This window comes from Anser cygnoides, chromosome 7 (genome assembly GCF_040182565.1).
Source record: "Anser cygnoides isolate HZ-2024a breed goose chromosome 7, Taihu_goose_T2T_genome, whole genome shotgun sequence".
NCBI lineage: Eukaryota > Metazoa > Chordata > Aves > Anseriformes > Anatidae > Anser > Anser cygnoides.
In genome coordinates, this window is record NC_089879.1 from 23,179,576 (window position 1) to 23,198,146 (window position 18,571).

The 18,571-nt window shown below is 41.3% G+C and overlaps 1 protein-coding gene across 17 annotated transcripts in view; it reads right to left on the minus strand.

The window, feature by feature from the left end:
* Nucleotides 1-18,571, minus strand: part of PCDH15 (protocadherin related 15) — a 738,695-nt gene that overhangs the window by 354,272 nt on the left and 365,852 nt on the right. For all 17 annotated transcript variants that reach the window (XM_067000244.1, XM_067000234.1, XM_067000238.1 and 14 more), the window contains one exon: nucleotides 1,946-2,064. In XM_067000244.1, coding sequence (XP_066856345.1) covers nucleotides 1,946-2,036 — 91 coding nt within the window. In that variant the 5' untranslated portion in view covers nucleotides 2,037-2,064. The remainder of the gene's footprint in view (nucleotides 1-1,945; nucleotides 2,065-18,571) is intronic.

An 18,571-nucleotide genomic window follows, 5' to 3' on the forward strand; every position in this document is an offset into this window, starting at 1 on the left:
GGCTGGGAAAAGATTTGATGGCTCAGGATGTCAAGCAAAAACATCCAAAATACAGAAACTGATGGCTAATGGAGCAAAATGCAGTAATATTGGCATGCAACTAACCAAATATGCACTGCTACAACCATGAAAACAGCTCATTTGCATGCTAGATGCAAAGAAATAAGTTATAATTTATGCCATAATTGATTTTCCTGTTTGTATTCATGATTGTTGTGCTGTTAAAATAATTATGCTATTTTTAAATTGCAATTGCTAAAAGAGTGCATCTGTCATATCTGCTATATGTTAGATTACAAATTTTGACAGTGCAAATTCAAGTAACTCTACTGGTATGGTACAAGTCATGCCAAAGCACTTTCCTGCAATGAGTTAAGTATGGAACATAGCTTTCTTTTTAGCTTCGAGAAATACATTTCAAAAGATTTTTTAAAATGCATTGCCTAATTAGCTATATGATATTTGTTGAGTAACCAATATCCTACCCTGGCTTAAATTAATTTCCATGTATTTTTTCCTCTATTATATCATTATGGCATTTATACAGAGAACAAAGATAACAGGAACACTTTTAGCTAAATTCACTTCCCTGAATACAGGAAGAAAAATAAATTAATTCCTGAGTTTGCATCACAAGTGGTTCAGCTACTTATTCCTCAAGCAATGGTATTTGGTATGGTATATATATTTCTGAACCTTTCCCCCAGTGAAGTAATAGTACTCTTGGCTATATTCAAACTGATATTCACTGAAAATCAAGGCACCCTCTGTTCAGGCTGTATAACAAGAGAACTTCAATGATAAAAACCTGTTTGGGTTATGTGCTAAATTCAATGGCACAAGCTAAAACATACAAAAAAAGCAGGAAGAAAATCATTACGTGGCCACCCTAGCAGGGATCACTAAAAATCCATCTGAAACATTGGATTAAACACAAAACACCACATTTCAAGAATCTAAGTTAATGCACTAACGGGAAGCCCGTAAAACCCTGGTAGTGTCTGCATACTGCCTTCAAAGAGGTGGACAGCTGGAGTAGACAGATTATTAGCTCTAAGTTGTCCACAATATTTAGACCCGTGTACAATATTCTGTATTTTCAGGTCTTCCCCACTTCCTGGTGACAGGAAGAAAAAGTTTTATCGGCAAGTTTTCATGGAATTACTGCAAACATTAAACAGAAGCAGCAGATAAAAAGTCAAAACAGCACACGGAAATTTGAAAAACAAAAATCTAATCAGCTGAGTTTCTGCTGCCATTGCTATCTGTCACTGATGCAAATTTCATTACTCTAGATGACTCTTAAAACAGAGCGAAGAAGCTGCAGGGCTTCTCTCCTACCACGTGATCCCATCAGACAGCGTTATCGACAGATCAATAACTGCTGAGGTACAGGCTTCACAGCCTTTCTAAGTCAGGAAGCCACTATGTGTTACAGGCACATTACCATTAATGAACAATAGCTTCATGTATAACTGTGAACAAGTATCTTTCCCTTCCTCTAAAGCAACTGTAACAAAAAGGTACAAATCTGCAGTTTTTGAAACAGAAGATGGACCAAGGTACCTCCATCTGTAATTCTGTATTACTACAGATAACTGGAGGAACGGATTTCTGGTATTTTTAATTAAATTTAACAGAGATGTGGCACCAATAGCTCATGCTCTTTCTTACAAGATCACTTTAGTATTTTTGAAGTCCTCTTTTTAAGAATTAAAAATTAAGAATTCTCTGAAACCACTGTTCCCAGTGCTGTAACTGTCCATTTACAAGTAAAGCAAGGTAAGGTAACTCTTTCAATAAAGAAGAAAAAAATTACAATGTTAGCATCCAATGCTAACTCTTTACTGTACCCTATCTTCCCTACCACTTGTTCATTTGATAACTCCTGGGGGACAAAGCAAATCACAGAATCATCCCATCCCTCCCACAGCAAAAGCCTTACCTTCATCGTTCTGGGCCAAGGAACCCGCTAAGACAGTAGCGAGTGCAATCCCTACAGCTAACCACTTCCAGAGACAAAACCGCTGTAGCATTTTTTGTCACACTTCACTCAAGGCAGATCTGAAAAAACAAATATTTGATACATGCATTAGTCAACCACCCTTACAAAGGTGACTGTAAACTATCCCATAGCTATGGATGCATATAGGGCATATACAATGTTGAACTGTTATGGACCATACCTGTTAAACAAGTAAGCTTAATCACATTAACATTAAAACATACAAATTAATTTGATAATCACGTATGCACAGCCTACCAAGCAAGAATCTTGCATTTGCTTTATTAAGTTGTAATTTCCATAAAATTATATATATTTTTTTTTACTCTTCCTGCTTCAGCTTTATGCTTCACAGTACTTTGAAGAAGTGACCCTATGGGAGAAGTTCTGCTTATTAAAACTGATGTTTAATTGCAAGAGTCAGCAGAGACCCAGCATCCAAACCCAGTGCCCGGCAGAACATCTCCCAGCAAAAACATGAGTGAACCCAGTAAATGGCCTCCTCTAATAATGCTGTAGGTAAGTGTCCAGCAGGGGAGGAAAAAAAATACACAAACAAAAAACCAGAACAAATCAAAACAAAATCAGAAGAATAAATTGGCCAAGACAGGTCTGGATGAACAAAGACAGGTTTGGATGAATTCCAGAGCATATTTAGAATGAGTAACATTAGAAAGTTATATAAAACTGTTTTATTGCTCCAATAAAGAGAATTAACATATTTCTGTAGCCCAGAACTGAATTATTTAAAAATATTCCTTCACATTAAAAAACATTGTGACAAATACAATGAACTTCCTAGCAACAGAAGCATGAAATGGGGAGAGAGTTACAGCATTATAAAAACAAGCTATTGTATAAAAAGGGTTTAAGTGCTGTCAGTTTTCCCAAGCAAAGCACTTGACTCAGATTTCATTGCCAGTTTCCGCTTATAACTTCCCATTGTGGTTACAAAAGCCCTGTATCTCATTCCAAGTCAAACAAACAGACTGCTTCCCCCTCACTTCACAGCTCCAGCACTAACACAGCCCGATCCGCCTGGTGGCACAGTGCTGGGGTTCTGCTGTCATTTCCTTCCACGGACCCAGCTTATAGAAAAACACAAACGTACGGACAGGGTCTAATTCGCACCACAAAACTAAACCACCAACTTCGGGCATACAGACATCCTTTGGGATCACACTCTGCTAATCCACACCAAAAGGATGTAGGGTTTCCACCAACAGAAAAGGTTCATTAGGTATTGTAAAAGACAGGAATTTCTCCAAGATCTGAACTTACTCCAAATTGTATCAACTTGCAAAACATTTTGGTTAATACGAAGGAAATAGCGCTACGATCTAAACCTGTTCCTCTTCAAAAAACACCCAAACAAGTGTTAGTGCTCTGCAGGAAGAAGCCAGAATTTTCAAAAAGGATAAAGAAAGCAAGCAGTGAAGTTTAACGAACTAGATTCAGAGGACCGTATTTACTGAAATATTTACCGTCCCTAGTTTTGCTTGCTTCCCAGCACAAGTCACACAGGGTGCAGGGATGCCTTAGGCTCCCTTACACATCGATCAAAGCTCCTTTCTTCTTTCCAAAGGCCAAGGAGATCACCTCTGACTTTTTGCTTTCCAGGGATTTTAATACTAAAGCTCACTACTAAAAGAGTGCTATGAAAATAAAAATGGAGGGGGGGGGATGGCACAGCACATTCACCACTCCACCCCTCACTAAGGCATTAAAGATGATGAGGAGCCTTCCCACTCCTGATCTGCGTTGATGTCTGGCTCCTGCCACCCTGGCCAGTGCAGGCCATCAGCTGCAACGTGCAGCAGCTTCAGGAAGAACATAAATACCACACATCCAGCATGGAGGCTCTAGGTAGCAGTGTGAATCTTGGGGGGACTGTGTGTTTGCATTTCAGCTGGACAAACATCAGTCTGACAGGACAGCTCATGATTATGTGAGTCGGTGAATCCAGGCCAAGCAACAGGATCTACGTACCATGAACATGTGCCCATCTTCCTCCTCCCTCCTCCGCTGCCGGCACTCCTACAACAGTCTCTGTCCCTAGCTCCAGGGGAAACAGCTCAAGTAAGAACTTCAGACTTTTCCTAATGGGGCTATAGTTCCCACCCACAAGAGGACACCAGAATTGTTAGCAGAGATCTCACAATCCGTTTGGCCAACTTTCTGTTATAAGCCTGTTAATGCTGCTAGGAAAAGGAAGCTTCAGGCTCATAAACATGTTACCAATAAATTGGAAAGCATGTAACTGCTAGACGAATAGAGCAGCTAGTCCTCAAGGAAATAGAAAGGAAAAAAAGGAATCCCCCCCCAGAAGCATGCGCAAGACTTTGTGCTGGTCAAAAGTGGCTTTTTCCCCCTTTACTTACCCTAGTAACCAAAAAGCTCACGTGCACTGTCACTTCCATTTAGCCAACTCAGAAGTAATTCTGGATTCTGCAACGGCATCTTCGAAGGACAGAAGCTACTTCCACCATACTATATTCTAGGCTGACTACTTTTAAATCAAGGCTGAGAGCATCTACATTGCCAAGATGGTTATTAAACAAATACAAATGTCAAGATCAAGCTTGCTGGATGCTTTTGAGAATGCAAACATCTCAATACTTCACCAGTTTTTCCTCCCACATTCAGAGGAGATCCTAAAAGCATTGGGCCCCATTGCTTTTAAGTTTAAACACATAGCATTATTATTGCACGAGGTGACATTTACTGTCAAGTGCCTCCAACCTCTTAACATCTCAAAAATGGAGACAGGTGGTTGTTCAAGAGACTAATTTAGTTTCTTCAGCTTGGCCTAATAAAGATCACAGGCATATGCAGACTGAGTGTGCTCCAAGTCCTAGAACGAAATGTCCATACACACACTTCAGAGACCTCAAATATTTAAATTTACAACCTCGGGAAAAAAAAAAAAAAAGAAAATCCACACCTCCAAATCACGACGTCCTATTTTTGAAAGAGCTATTCAGAGCTCAGCTGACGTTCTTGAGTCAAGTCTACTCTAGAGAGATTTCAGGACAGAATCTTGGCAGGCTTATTTTTGATTTTGATGAAAAGTCAAGTAAAACATGAGAACAGCAGCACTGCTACTCTAAGAATAAGCATCTCTATATACAAGTGCATACAAATTGGCCTCCTTTTCTCCTCCAATTTATAATCGGAAAAAAAGCTGGTATGAAAACGTAGAAAGCAAGGATGCTCCTACCAAAGTTAAGCAGATTCTGCTAACTCAGAAATAGCTCACAACCACCCAACAAGTTATTACACAGTTCCAAAAGGTCCACAGTCTATAAGAAATAGTGTTCAGCTGTAAATGCAGTCTGACATGGCAAAGGACAATTGTGAATTGCTAATAAAAGGAATATATGAATATCTGTAAAGTAACGGCATATAGTAAGTCTTAAAAGATTAGGAAATCTAGGAAAATATATCAACATTGCTGCAGCAAAATTCTGAAGTTTGATATTACCACAGGCAATGAGAAGTTATATATTCACACACGAAAATCCTTAATGAAAAATAAAGAGAGTTGAGGTTTTGGGGAACTCCAATTTTTGGCATGTCTGTATCTTCTTTTTTTTTTAAAAAAAAAAAGCTTCAAAAATATTCTCGCAGGAGCATTCCACGTTTGACTGTACGTGTGTACTGAGACACAAAACGAGACAGAGGTCCCGAGAAACACAAGTACACCCGTGTTTCCCCAGAGGGGTGGCAGCACCAGCCGATCACTGGTGGTATTTGCAGCTCGACTGCAGCAGTGCCGTGATGGCACTCCAAGGAGCAATCACCACCTCTCCTCATGTCACTTCTGTTTTATTTTTATTATTATTTTAATCTTTCACCATTGTAGCTATTGAATCGCTCAAACTCCAGCAAGTCATCTATAAGACACATTTCAAAAAGTTTTAAGACAGGATAAAGGTGAATGGGAAAAAAAAAAAAAAGAAAAACAGAAATCAAATGAGTCATGGCATCCAAGCACCTGGAATATATTTAAGACCCAATGCTATTCTTGTAATCTTAAATACCTAAGATCCATTGTTATTGCAGTACTTAAAAACTCTACATTCATTTGAAGCTGACCAGAGAAACATGGACTTAATTAAAATAAATAGCCTTGGTCAGGGTAAAATAAGCAAATAATAAATACCAATGCAAATTTGTTCTTGGTAAGGAAATAATTGAAGTTAGAGAAGCCCTCTGAACTCGGGTATATGCTAATGCCATGCGTTGGAAGGAACTGATTCTTTATAAAATTTAACCTCAGAGAAAGATAGGCAAGGGAGAGGAAAAAAACAAAACTATTATAGATATGGTTAAGAGGTAACAGAGAAAGAAAAACTGCTGTACAAATACCCAAACCCTGGCTAACATTGTCCCCACTGGTCTCCAGCAAATTTCCAAGCCAAAACTAGCGCTTAAGTTGCACCAGAACATGGTGTTTCTATGTTGCTTTTAAAAAAAAAAAAAAAAAAAAAATCTCAGCTTTGGACTGATTTTGCCCCAAGTCAGAGGCAGTTGGGTTATTCAGAGCCTAGCCAAGGCTCCCTACAAAGCGCAGAATGTAACAGCACCACAACATGAACATTGGCATAGCAGCAACTTGAATGCCTTCTTACCGCTAGCAGCAAAGTTGAACCCATCTTTGAGGCAAACACAGTTTATAACTCATTCTAAGAGGAGAAAGTACACACTTACAAATCACTAAGTACACGTAAACAAGCATTTGCCATTTAATATACGTCAAGAACAATAGCTCCGGTGGAATTACCATGGTTGGAAGAACAGTACAGCATGTTTATAAATGTTTAAATACCTATTTACATGAATGCTGTGATTTTACACAACCAACCAGATCTCCTTCAAGGATCAACAGTCACACATTTTGTTTATGGGTGTTGCCTTTTGAATATTACAATTGTGATAAAACATTCAGGTATAAAATAAATGACTTTTAGAAGTCTACGTACAGAATTCTTTAAAAACAGGAAAAATTATAGTGGACAGTTTTATTATGGGCTCATCTGTATTATTACCGATCAGATAAAATGCCTGAAGATTGCAGACACAAAAACGGGGTCTCTGAAGTGCAAATGCTTGTGCTGTGATGGAACTGGTGCCATAATATATCAGAAATGTCAGCAGAAATGGTAAAAAAGCGTCTCTTACAGAAGCCAAATAGGAGATGAATTTTCTTTACAGTCTGACAGCGTTTGTGGCTAGGTTAAAGCTATGGTCCATTAACTATATGTCCCAAATGCTTTATTTCTGTTTCCGAAACAATTATGTTGAACTGTCAACAGAAGAAAACACTTCAAAAATACTTAAACATGCGAACAGACAAAAAGCACCTCTGGTTTGCCTCAGTGCTATTCTTAACGAGTGTCATGTCACTGGGTAGGCAGCCACAGCTGGCTTGACACATGCCATACCCCATGCAGGTGCAGCAGAGCGCCCACCCTCTCCTATTGCCGCCCCAATGGCACGGCACTGCTGCATTTACGCCTGCAAGCAGGTGGGACGTGCGTGGCAGTGGTCAGTGCTGGGACCCGACACCCACACCGAGCACCTTGCAGGGTTTTCACCTCCCATCAGCAGGGTCACAGGGCTGAACGGCCATTTGCACATCTGGAGCGCATCAGCTGGGGAACTACAGGGCTGGGGAACACCTTCAGTTAAGGCTTGACCAAAAAAAAAAAAATTCCAGCTCACAAGCTCACGGATGTCCTGGGAAGTAAAAAGATCAGCCTGCCAACTCCCGTGCCCACTCTCTGCACTTCCCAGAGAGCTGCCGAGCCCGCCTCAGCATCGGCGTGTGATCAGAGCCAGTGAAGGCAAAACTTACCTTGGAATTAAAGCCACGAGAGCTATTTACAGCTCCACTTCAGCACCCAGTGCGAATAACCGAATAACTCCGTTTACTGAAGTCAAACACCTGTTTATATGCTCTCCTGACGAAGTTAAGCATATGCAAATATTTGGCTGAACTGGGGTTATATTGAATAGTTTACAGTACAAATACAATCCTTTCTCCAATTTTGCATGATCTAGTTTTAACTAGAACACTATCACAGTTTTTATTTTATGAATACTGCTTGAGCACTCCACATGGAAATATTTCAGCCTATGAACTCTTTGATATACTTAACCCCTCTTACATTAGCTAAGAAGATTTTCACACTATAGAACTAGGACAAATTGTGTGGATTTTGTTACTGTCCTTTCCTTGATTGGATCCTTTCAATAATGTGAAGATTTTTAAGATTCAGTTTCAATAATCAAACATACTCACAACTCATTCCTTTTTCATGGGTGCTGGATCCATTCTTATGGATGTGTTCACTTTCATTACATTCAAGCAATCCCTGAATTCCTCCTTGCCCATTTTCCTCTAAGGCCTAACAATTTTAATTATTCCCCTGCCCTACGTTCTTCTTACAAAAATGGCCACTTTCCCAACACAGTCACAGTCACTGCCACAGCAAAGTATTTCCAAGCCAATGGAGAACATCAGTAACAGCAGTTACTTGCCTCCACGTTAGCAAAAAAAAAAACAATTTAAAACTTTAGTACGACAGTACCTCATCTAGGTACAGCTGACCCCGTAGCAAAATTTAATTTTAGTTTTGCATTTAATGCAAAAGACGCACTTCAAAACGTAAAGAGTCACTTTTACTTCAACACTGAAATTCCTAAGTTTATTTCAGTGCTGCGTACCCCAAACCAAAGCGACTGGTATTCCCCTACTCACCCTCAATAACGAAGATGCTATTTTCCCTCCACACATAGCAATGGCAGCTCATGTGCGTATGGCCCCATTCGCAGCAGGTAACATCTTGCGAGCACTTTGCCAATCCCCCTGACAGCAGAACGTACTATATATGCGCTGTATTAACACTTGATGCAGCATGCTGTTAATTTCCAGAGAAAAGACAGAAGATTACTAAGTATATGCAGGTTTGCTCAGAGAAATGTCAACTGTACCACCAAAAATAGAAAAAAGCTTTGACAGAGTAACTGAGGTAGAGATGGAGAGGGGTTTTTGCTTCCTGCTTCATCATTAGTTGCAATCGCTGGAGTTATTTTCTGTATTTTCTGAGAAGCAATCCAGCCATGAGATGGATTACATCCTCTTAATCATGGGTGAGTAAACAGGATAGCCAATTTAGTCCTGTCTCCAGACCCTGGTTTTTAATGCAGAGGCACCACATATACATTCAGTACCCCAAACCTCTGCGTGCACTCAGCCTATACAACAACCCCACTCTCACGGGAGGCTGCCACTGCTTAATGCAAAAATGCTCCCAAGTTCAGGCCTGCATTGGGCTGTACATCTAAGACTGCTACCTGCAGGCAGTGGCTCTAGGATGAGGAGAGGGGAAAAATATCCTACAGCTCCTTACATCACTGCCAGAGGACTCTAAGAAGTGACATTAACTGCTTATCACAAAACCCTTAAATACTTCTGACTAATATAGATTATATATATATTTTTAAGTTAGTTCTTCAATAACCTTTGTCTTTACAAAATATGCCCACAAAGCTTAAATTATACATTAAAGTACTGGCTACTTTACTAGTTAATAATGGAAAGACAGCTTGATATAGAAATACAAAGATCAGTTTCACTGCTTCTACTGCAAGACAAGTATTGGACCATATCCCAGAAATCTCTCCATTCCTCCACTGCTGAAGCCTTCTCTCTTTCACTGGGCTCACTTAAGGCAGAGGAGCAAATCAGAGGTTTTCTCTAAGCAAAAACCGAGGAAGAACTTGGTTACCTTGCAGTGAAACAAACGTTGGATTTTTGAAACACCAGGATGGGCAGAAAGTTCAGGTTTCTCCCAGCTCCCACCCGAGCTCTCAAAGAGCAGGATTCTCACAGGGGCAGCCCAGATGAATTGTATGTGGGGAAAAGCAAGTTCAGGCACAGGGAGTACAGCATGGTGGCAGAGCTGCAGCTGCAGGGCTGTCCCACAGGCTGCTTTGGTCACCCCAACACCTGGCCCCAGCATTCAGCTGCTCATTTGGACTTGAATTACCAAAAAAAAAAAAGTCCAGGAATGACTTCTCGAAAGACAGATACTAAAAAGCCAATTGTAAGAGCATAGGTTCTGCACTGCCAGTTGCTTTTTTGTTCTTCAAGATCAGGGTTTGATAGCACCTGCCTCAGTACTGACTGTTCTCACATTTGCTGGGCAAACCCTGGTGAGCAATTAGTGTAACGAGGTCAATTTCTGCTATGCAGCTCCCTTCCAAGAAGACCAGACAGTTAAGGGGGCTCATTCTGAGCACCACTACAGGAACCCAATTTCTGGCTGTAGGTATCTCTCCACACTCCCCAGGATGACTTCATCTTTTAGGACGATACAACCTTCAAACACGCCCAGGCCGAACCACCCACACCTACAGAGTTCTGCCCGCAGCTCTCCTGTCCCTGCTGGATGGCACAGACCCACCAGAGGCTTATGTCCCTCTCACACCAGGCACGGTTCCCTCAGAGCACCTCTGAACACCCTCGAGGAAACTTGCCACTTCTCAAGAGCTCAAGGCTTAAACCCCAACTTCCATTATGGCAACGGGCATATCCACAACTGCGTTACGTGAATTTATTTTATTGGAGAAAACTACATTTTCTCAAGTCGGATTTATATGCTGCAGCTTCACTTCTCTGAACTCAGATGTAAATTTTGTAAAATAAATACATCGAACTTGTCAAAGCAAAGCCTATGTTTCTGTAGGAAGTCAGAAGACGACTGATTCTCCTTGCCTGTTAGTCATCGCATGCCAAGAGTACTATTAAACACATCCTGGAGTAATTACAGCTTTTTATTAGCTCTGTTAAAATACTTCAAAAGGCATTTCAGAATTAAAATGCATATACATATGCACACACTTAGCAGAAATTATATTCAGCTACCTGACTGTCAAGTAGAAGGGTGTGCAGTTATGCATTACTGGGCCAAAAGCTTTAAAAATAGTCCTAGCTTTCGAAGCTGGGACAGCTTACAAGTGCTAAGGCTGATTAAGGCAGATCAGAGTTTTTGTACATCTGCACTCCAACTCACAGACTACGTAAAAGTAAAGTTTAGAAGGTTTGAGATGTCTTCATCTGCACTTAGTTTCTCTGGAAATACAGATTTTCCGCTTACCATTATGAAGCAGTTTGTCCTTACCTACCTGTGATTACCACCTACAGACAACCCTGGCAAACCAGCCCTCAAGAAGAGATGCCTACGGTCCAACTCGTAATGCTGCTCCCACCAATCCTGTTCCTAGGCAGATTCCTGTGGGGAGGGCACAGCTCAAAGCTCCTTCGCTCTACAAGTTTTGTTTAATTCATCATAGAAAATAAACCCAAAGTCCTCCACTGCTGCTGCTTGTTGCAACTAACTCCACCCTGTTTTGAGACGCTGAGCAGGGCACTCAGCTACACACTTCTCCTGTCCAACCTACGTGCAGTGGTACAAAGGCATCCTACAAAAGCTGATGCACATCCCATTCCTGTACACAAACGATTTGGTTCAGTCCACCCTCCTTGGCACTCTTGGGGCAAAAGGCAGTACCTGCCTTTCCTCATTTCTCAGTACTTCTCAGACACTTCTCTCCACAGTGCCCATCATAAATGGATATATTTAATAAAGAATTGATATCTCTTTTCCAGAAATGTAGCAAACTGCACATTTGATGTTTATCAGCTCCTTGCTTCCTGGGTCACTCAACGCATTACCAGTTACATTCAGCTACACGTTTACCAGGCACTTAAATGAATTACTGAAGCCATAAGCCAAGTACTCCAGCAAGCTTTGAGACAATAAAGAGCCTCCTATAATCAATTCCATGAATGTTGTTTATACCTCTCGTGCATCACCACAAATTTGCTGTGAAGCCTCATCAGCCTGGACAGCTGAGCTGGAGCCTGCTAATCAAGCCACACAATAATTGTTACTCAAATTTCAAAAGATGCCGAAGTTATGTAAATAAGACTGCGGAAAGTATTTTCTGTAAGGTTTCATAAAGGCAAACAACAACATTGTTCGTATAAAGACTGTCAGACAACATCCTCACACCCACACAGGGTCACCTCGTGCCACTGTTTTGGCACTGACTGAGGCCAGCTGTGGGAAGGACAGGCAAAAGCCAACAGACATGCCCTGAGAGGCAGACAGCACTCCTAGCATCCTACTTGATATTTTCATTGTTACCGAGCTGACATTTCTGTGAATTTCAAAATACTCGGAGTTTAGAAGGCATTAAAGGCTGATCTGGTGAAGTTGAATAGAGCGTGCAGGAAGCCAGCAGAGCTTTGACACTTGCTGCCACCCACAGAGCGCACGAATGAGTCAAAACCGTACCTACCAGGAATGATCATAAGTTCAGCAGCGAGATAAGAGAACAGAACAAGTTTCAGAAACCAGGGATTAACATATCTCTTTTACCTGGAGTAATATAACGTGATCCAAAGTTCAGAATCACTGGTCCTGACAAAAAACACTGCTGACCCTCACAAGAAGATTAGTGTCTGCATCGTCCAGGCGGAACAATGTCCTCCGGATGGACAACTAGGTAACAGCTTGCTTTATTCAAGGACGAGTAGTGTCTATCCATTCGGGAAGCTGCTCTGACCATGACACCAAATAAATAGTTTGGCCACCTAGGAATCTGACAGCAGTGAACTAGAAAGCCACCAGGCATCTGTTAGCATTTGCAAGTCACCGATGGCCTGGAAACAATCACACAAAGTCTGAAGTCAGTTTTCTGAAGTCAGAAAATAAGGAACAACACTCTTTAGGAAAAGGGGAAAGGGCTGTGGCCAAAGAGACATGGCTCTGTGGCGCTTCACAAGGGGAAGCGGGATCAGCTGTCCAAGAAAAAAATGCTAAATTGCAGAAAACAATTATAATCTGACAATTTTAGCGGCAAATCCAGAAGAAAACTGAAAGCTAACAAACAGAGGAGCTGGTCTGCATGGTTTACCGCTGTACCAGCACTGGTTGAAGGAGCAGCAGGTGCCAGGAGGGAGTCAGCAGAGCAGCATGGAGCACGGGGACCCCACCAGTGAAAGGTCCCAGCAGCGTTTTTAACAGCCCTGGGGGATTGTGAGCAGCTCTGCGAGGATTTAAATGCATTTGGTACCTGAGCAATAGCTGGGGAAATGAATTTCAATTTGGATAAAAATGCACACTGGGACAAATAACATATTCATGAATGCAAATATGGATTCTGAATTTATCAGCTTTTTAGACATTATCCCCTCAGAGGAAGCAGTATAGATAGCTGCTGTAGTGTAATGGGCACTGAGCTAAAGTAAACAAAATGCTTGGGAGCATTAGAAGGGATAGAAATATGACCCAAATTATAATGGCATTATAGAGGACAACAGAAAATCCCAGAGCATTAAACACTGGTGTTTCTACCATAAGTTCCCAAGGAGGCACCAGAGAAGAAGAAGGTCTCAGAAAGGACAGATGAACTGACTTTAAGTCACTGTGGGACATAAACCCTCCCTCATCAACCAAAGCAAGAAATGCCCCCTCCTCGCCCCCCAAAAAACCCAACCCTCACCTCTGAGAATACAACAAGCCCAAGCATTACTTTTCACCTGAAACAGACGTCACAGAGAATTGACAAAGATCTTGGCTACCAGAACTGCTGCAGCAACGTAGTTTTCACTTGACTAATGTAGTGCTTCTGTGCTACATGAATACAGACAGGAATAAAAAACATGAATAAATACAAAGAAATTAACTGAAAACATGAACTGAACATTTGGACTCGTTCAGGAAGTCGTGGCAGGGATAACAACTGATTCCACTGCCAGCCAAGTTCCCTTTACAAACAATATCATTTTAAACTATGCACATTAAGGCAATGATTTCGTATGCTCAGGGCTCGTGGGAAGCACCTGTAGGAGCCCCAAGAAAAAACTGTGCAGTGCCATATAGCTTAGTTCAGGGGTGCTTTTCAATTCCTCTTCAACATGCAGTAACAGCCAGATGAATACCAGATGAATGCAATGGATTAATGGCTTCTGTTGCAAATTCATGGCTGACTTCTTTTTTCCAGCTGTGTTTTATCAATTTAGTAAAGCACAGAAACCCGTGAGTTTCCTGCCACTTCCCTGCGCTTGTTCCAAGCCAAACTGCCAGCAGTAAGGAATTTTCCTCACCTTGGTTCTTTTGCTTTACTCTTACCACTTAGGCCCTCAGCACACAGCAGAGAAGAGAGAAAGAATCATGCCTGACAAGAGGGTAGACACGTTTGGGAGACTTGGGCTTAAAAACAGCATTTTTAGCAGTGCTCTGGTTCAGACCAGCTATAGTTGGTGACGTGACTACAGGTGGTAGCACCTCCCAGAGGGGCTCTCTGATGCCCCTCTCTCTCTCACATGTTCTTTCCAAGTAACACAGCTTTTGTTCCAGAAAATTATTTAATGAAATTATATGACCTAATTGAAAGGAAGAAAAAAACACCAATTGCTGGTTTTTATTCTGTTACTGTTGCACAGTGCTGCAAAGGTGGAGAAGAAATGGGTTTCTAGCCTAGGAAAGGAAGAGGTAAAGTCCACTAACAGAAATAAAGCAGAGTAAGTTAAAAGAAATAATCCATACTTATTGTTTTTCAACAAGCAAAGGCAACACTATAAGCAACAAGACTATTTTTTCTTTTGAAATGCACGGTTCAATTTTAAGCTGTTTCCCATTGGCAAATTACATGTTTCGCCAACCATACCGACGACAGAAATGCAGTACCTTGAGGTGCTGAAATTAGGGCTTATGTCACGATCCTGCAAGTACAGCTGCTTCTGCTTGAAACCCCTGAACTTGCACAATGCCATTAGCACAGGGAAATGAGAAATTACAGAGACACCAGGTCCCAGGCAGCAGCACTGTAGGAAGCTCCGACTCCACAGCAACCACATCATTTTCTCTCCAAAATAGGTATGGAGAAAGAAAAAGGACATTTTTGTCTTCTCCTGTTCTCCTGAGTGGATTTCTCCCTCCCCCCCCTTTTTTTTTTCCCTTTTTTTTTCTAGCACCCAGTCTAGCTCTTCGCAACACTCAAAGAATAAATGTGAAATTAATCTCGAAGGCCCTTCTCGAAGGCTACACATATTAGCCACAGCACCAGTTGCCCAAGACCCAGACTGCCTTCCTGTAAGACGGAGATTTTTGCTTTATTGCCAGTGCTCATTTGATTAGGAAGCAACATGTTTTGTCCAAAACCAGAGACATTACTGCAATGACATCAACCTCTCCCTGAAGCTAGCTCCTAGCTTGCACAACTGTGACAGGAGGTATTTCTCCCTAAGAGAGAAAATTGGAAGCACCCCCTCCTAGACAAAATACCATTAGAACGATGAGGAGTTTTGTCTTAGAGGCAAGCCATCAAATGAAAGGCAAAACCTATATGCACGCAGTACCAGCAGAAACCGTCGAGAAATTACACAAAATAGGATCCATGACAGAAGCACTGCAAATTGTCCCGAGGATACAATCAACCTTAGCTGGCACAACTAAGCAAAAAACGTCATATGACATGAATGCTGCTGTACAGCCTTACCCCATTTTTGAAGATTAAATTATCAGTGCTCTCTCAAACTGCATCTCAAAGGAACCACATGGCTTTAAACTTGCTTAGATGACAGATCTTTAAAGAAATAGCTTCAACACTGTAATGGAATGGATGTTGTTCAATTACTGTGCCACTATACAGCAGGACTCCTCCTTTCGCATCTCCCCCTTGAAAGAGGAAGGGGAAATGAAACAGACAACCATGACCATCAATGATTTGAACTTAACACTGAGAAAAGGTTACAAAGACCCAGCTTTACCTAACCACCTCACAGGTCAGCTATATGGGGAACCTACCTGGATCAGAAGGCAGGAACTATTCAAAAGGAGCCACTGATAAGCAGGTTTAGCCTAAAACACCTTGCACACGCTTACATATACAGCCCATGTAGGTGGCTACCAGTCACTTTGAAGCTGAACATCTCAGTCACCAATCCGTAACATATTACCCTTTCATTGAAGTTAGTCTCTTGGGACATCTTCATAGAGAGCCTTCTATGGTCCTGAAGACCTCAAAATTGTCTTCAAAAACTTTTTGAGTTTCTCCTCAGCTTTATATATACATACATATATATACACACGCACCATTTAACCAAGATTGCTTTAACCATGTCTTCCTTAGAAAATATGCACAGAGCAGAAACTCAAAAAATTACACATTTTTAATTATTACTTAATGTGCCGTTGGAAATACCATGTGTATCTGCAAGCACATCAGACAGGCAGATTGCAAAACGTAGTTCACCAGATGTCCCACCAGGAAAGCTTCAGGGGACTGACACTTTATGCAGTGTACGTTGATTTCCTGAGCTACCATCCTCTTGCAGCATCTTCCAAAAATCGTATCATTTGTGTTTCGTGTCCTTCAGTATAAACCTTTTAAATAACCTCCCACGGGGAAAGGTTCTTCCCCGCCTGGAAGATTATTCAATTTTTACTACATTTTAGTATGAAGCAAACTCTTAATCACAAGACATCCTTGTCTCTTGCTATTATACAGAGGTGGTAAACAACAACCCCCCTAAATACACTTAAATTTGTCTCTTTCATCCTGGTTCCCCCCAAACAGAAGTATTCCTCACAGCCTGCTGAAGAACAGACTTGCCTGTATGAAAAATATTGGCAATAAATTAACCACTATTTGAACAAAAGGTTTTCAGAAGTACTCTGGTGAGATTTTACCAGCATGGATCCAAATTAGAAGTTTAATGAGTTACATAATTTCGGGTCATTTCTTGTTCCTAATGAATACAGCAGTTGACTACTGTAATTCTTAGTGGTCGCTCCATAATTCTCTTTTCAACTCAAACAATTATAAATTCTTATGGGCATGGGGAGGAACAGCAGGCAGGAGTCTGCACTCAAAGAGTAAGCATTATATTTGGGGGAGATACCTTGTTTGTTTTCTTTAAAAAAAAAAAAATAAAAAAATCAGGATTTCGATCACTTCAAATTCAGAAGTGGCCTCAGCTGAGGAACTACAAACAACACTCCAGAGAAACTTCCACTGTTCTCACCCGAAAGCCTCTCCAGTCCAGGGAGGAGAAAAGGGGAGGTGTTTTTGTTTAAAATACCTGCAATAGTAACTCAGCAGGAGTGCCTGGAAGCTCTGCGTTTTAATATACTTGCAAGAAAGCCACCACGCAGAACTGTCACTTCCAGTGGAAACAGCCCTTAGTGAGGCTGAAAGTACTTGTGAGTTTTTGTAGTTTCTCCCTCGCAAGTAGAACGGAAACATATCACACATGCAGTGGCATCTTTTACCAAAACAGCCCATGTTGTGGTCTGTTTTAAGGCAGCAAGTACCCCCACTGGCTCCTTGGCACAGGATCAGAAGAGCTTCATCTCCATTTCATCCTCCTCCCCAGGGCTGTAGTCCCACAACATTCAAACACTTTAAATATGCCCATTCATCCAGACCCACGAGGCAGGCAGATACCAGATGTAAACATGCCTATCTTAAAAACACCCAGTGCTTTACCTGCAAATCGTTCACAGATGAGAACGACACATTCCTCTTCTCCCCTACATCTCATCTCCAGCAAGAAGTGATGATTGCAAACCCCATTTCTTGCTCTCCCCATTCCCCTTGGGCATGCACTATTTCACAAACATACCTGAAATGGTTCTACCAACTGGATCAAATTTACACCCTTAGTATTACCTAAATTAAAACCCATTTGTTCTAACATGCACGTCCACAGCAACAAGTAGCTGCCTGTCCCGTTTTGCATAGCCTTTGATGGTGGTTCGTCCACCCTGGCATAGTCTCCCCAGTCTGCTTTCCATAAAGTGAGGTTCGAAATGCCGCCCATGTATGGATGAAATGGAGAATGAGCACCCAAAAGCAGCTGAAGAGCTCCTAACATGCTGGCAGTGAGAAGTGAACAACACTCAATGTATTTCTTTTAGCAAGGAAAAGAAAAAGTACAAAAGAAAAAGTGATGCAGCTAGGTATCAGAAAATGAAATATGATCCTAACAAAGATGTGTATATGGTGGGTATACGGTGGCACTTAATTCTGTAACTTTTTACTAAATAGACTACTTTGCTGTGAAACTGAAGCCATAATAAACAAACAGCCATAACTTTGAACTACAAGAATAACATTTACAGGGTACAGACACAAAACTTTGAGAATTAACATACTTAAAATACCAGCAGCGGTTAAAGAGCACTAAAGTTTCCCAACACTATTTGCTGAGCTTATCACATCCTAACTTCCCATTTGTCACTATAAAAACAAGTCCTGGTTCAACCTCTTTGAACTGTAATAATTAATATTCATCTCTCCCAATGCTTTCTCTTCCCTCACGCTGCATTTCATAGAAATGGGTCTTTTTTAAAAGACTGTTTTTCTCCCGTGGGGATGACTAGCACAGACTGCCTCTGCTACCAACCCAGTTACCAAACATTAGAGAGATCTGCCTCTGTACTAATCAGATGGGTCCAAGTAAGGTCACTCCATAGTTAGGTA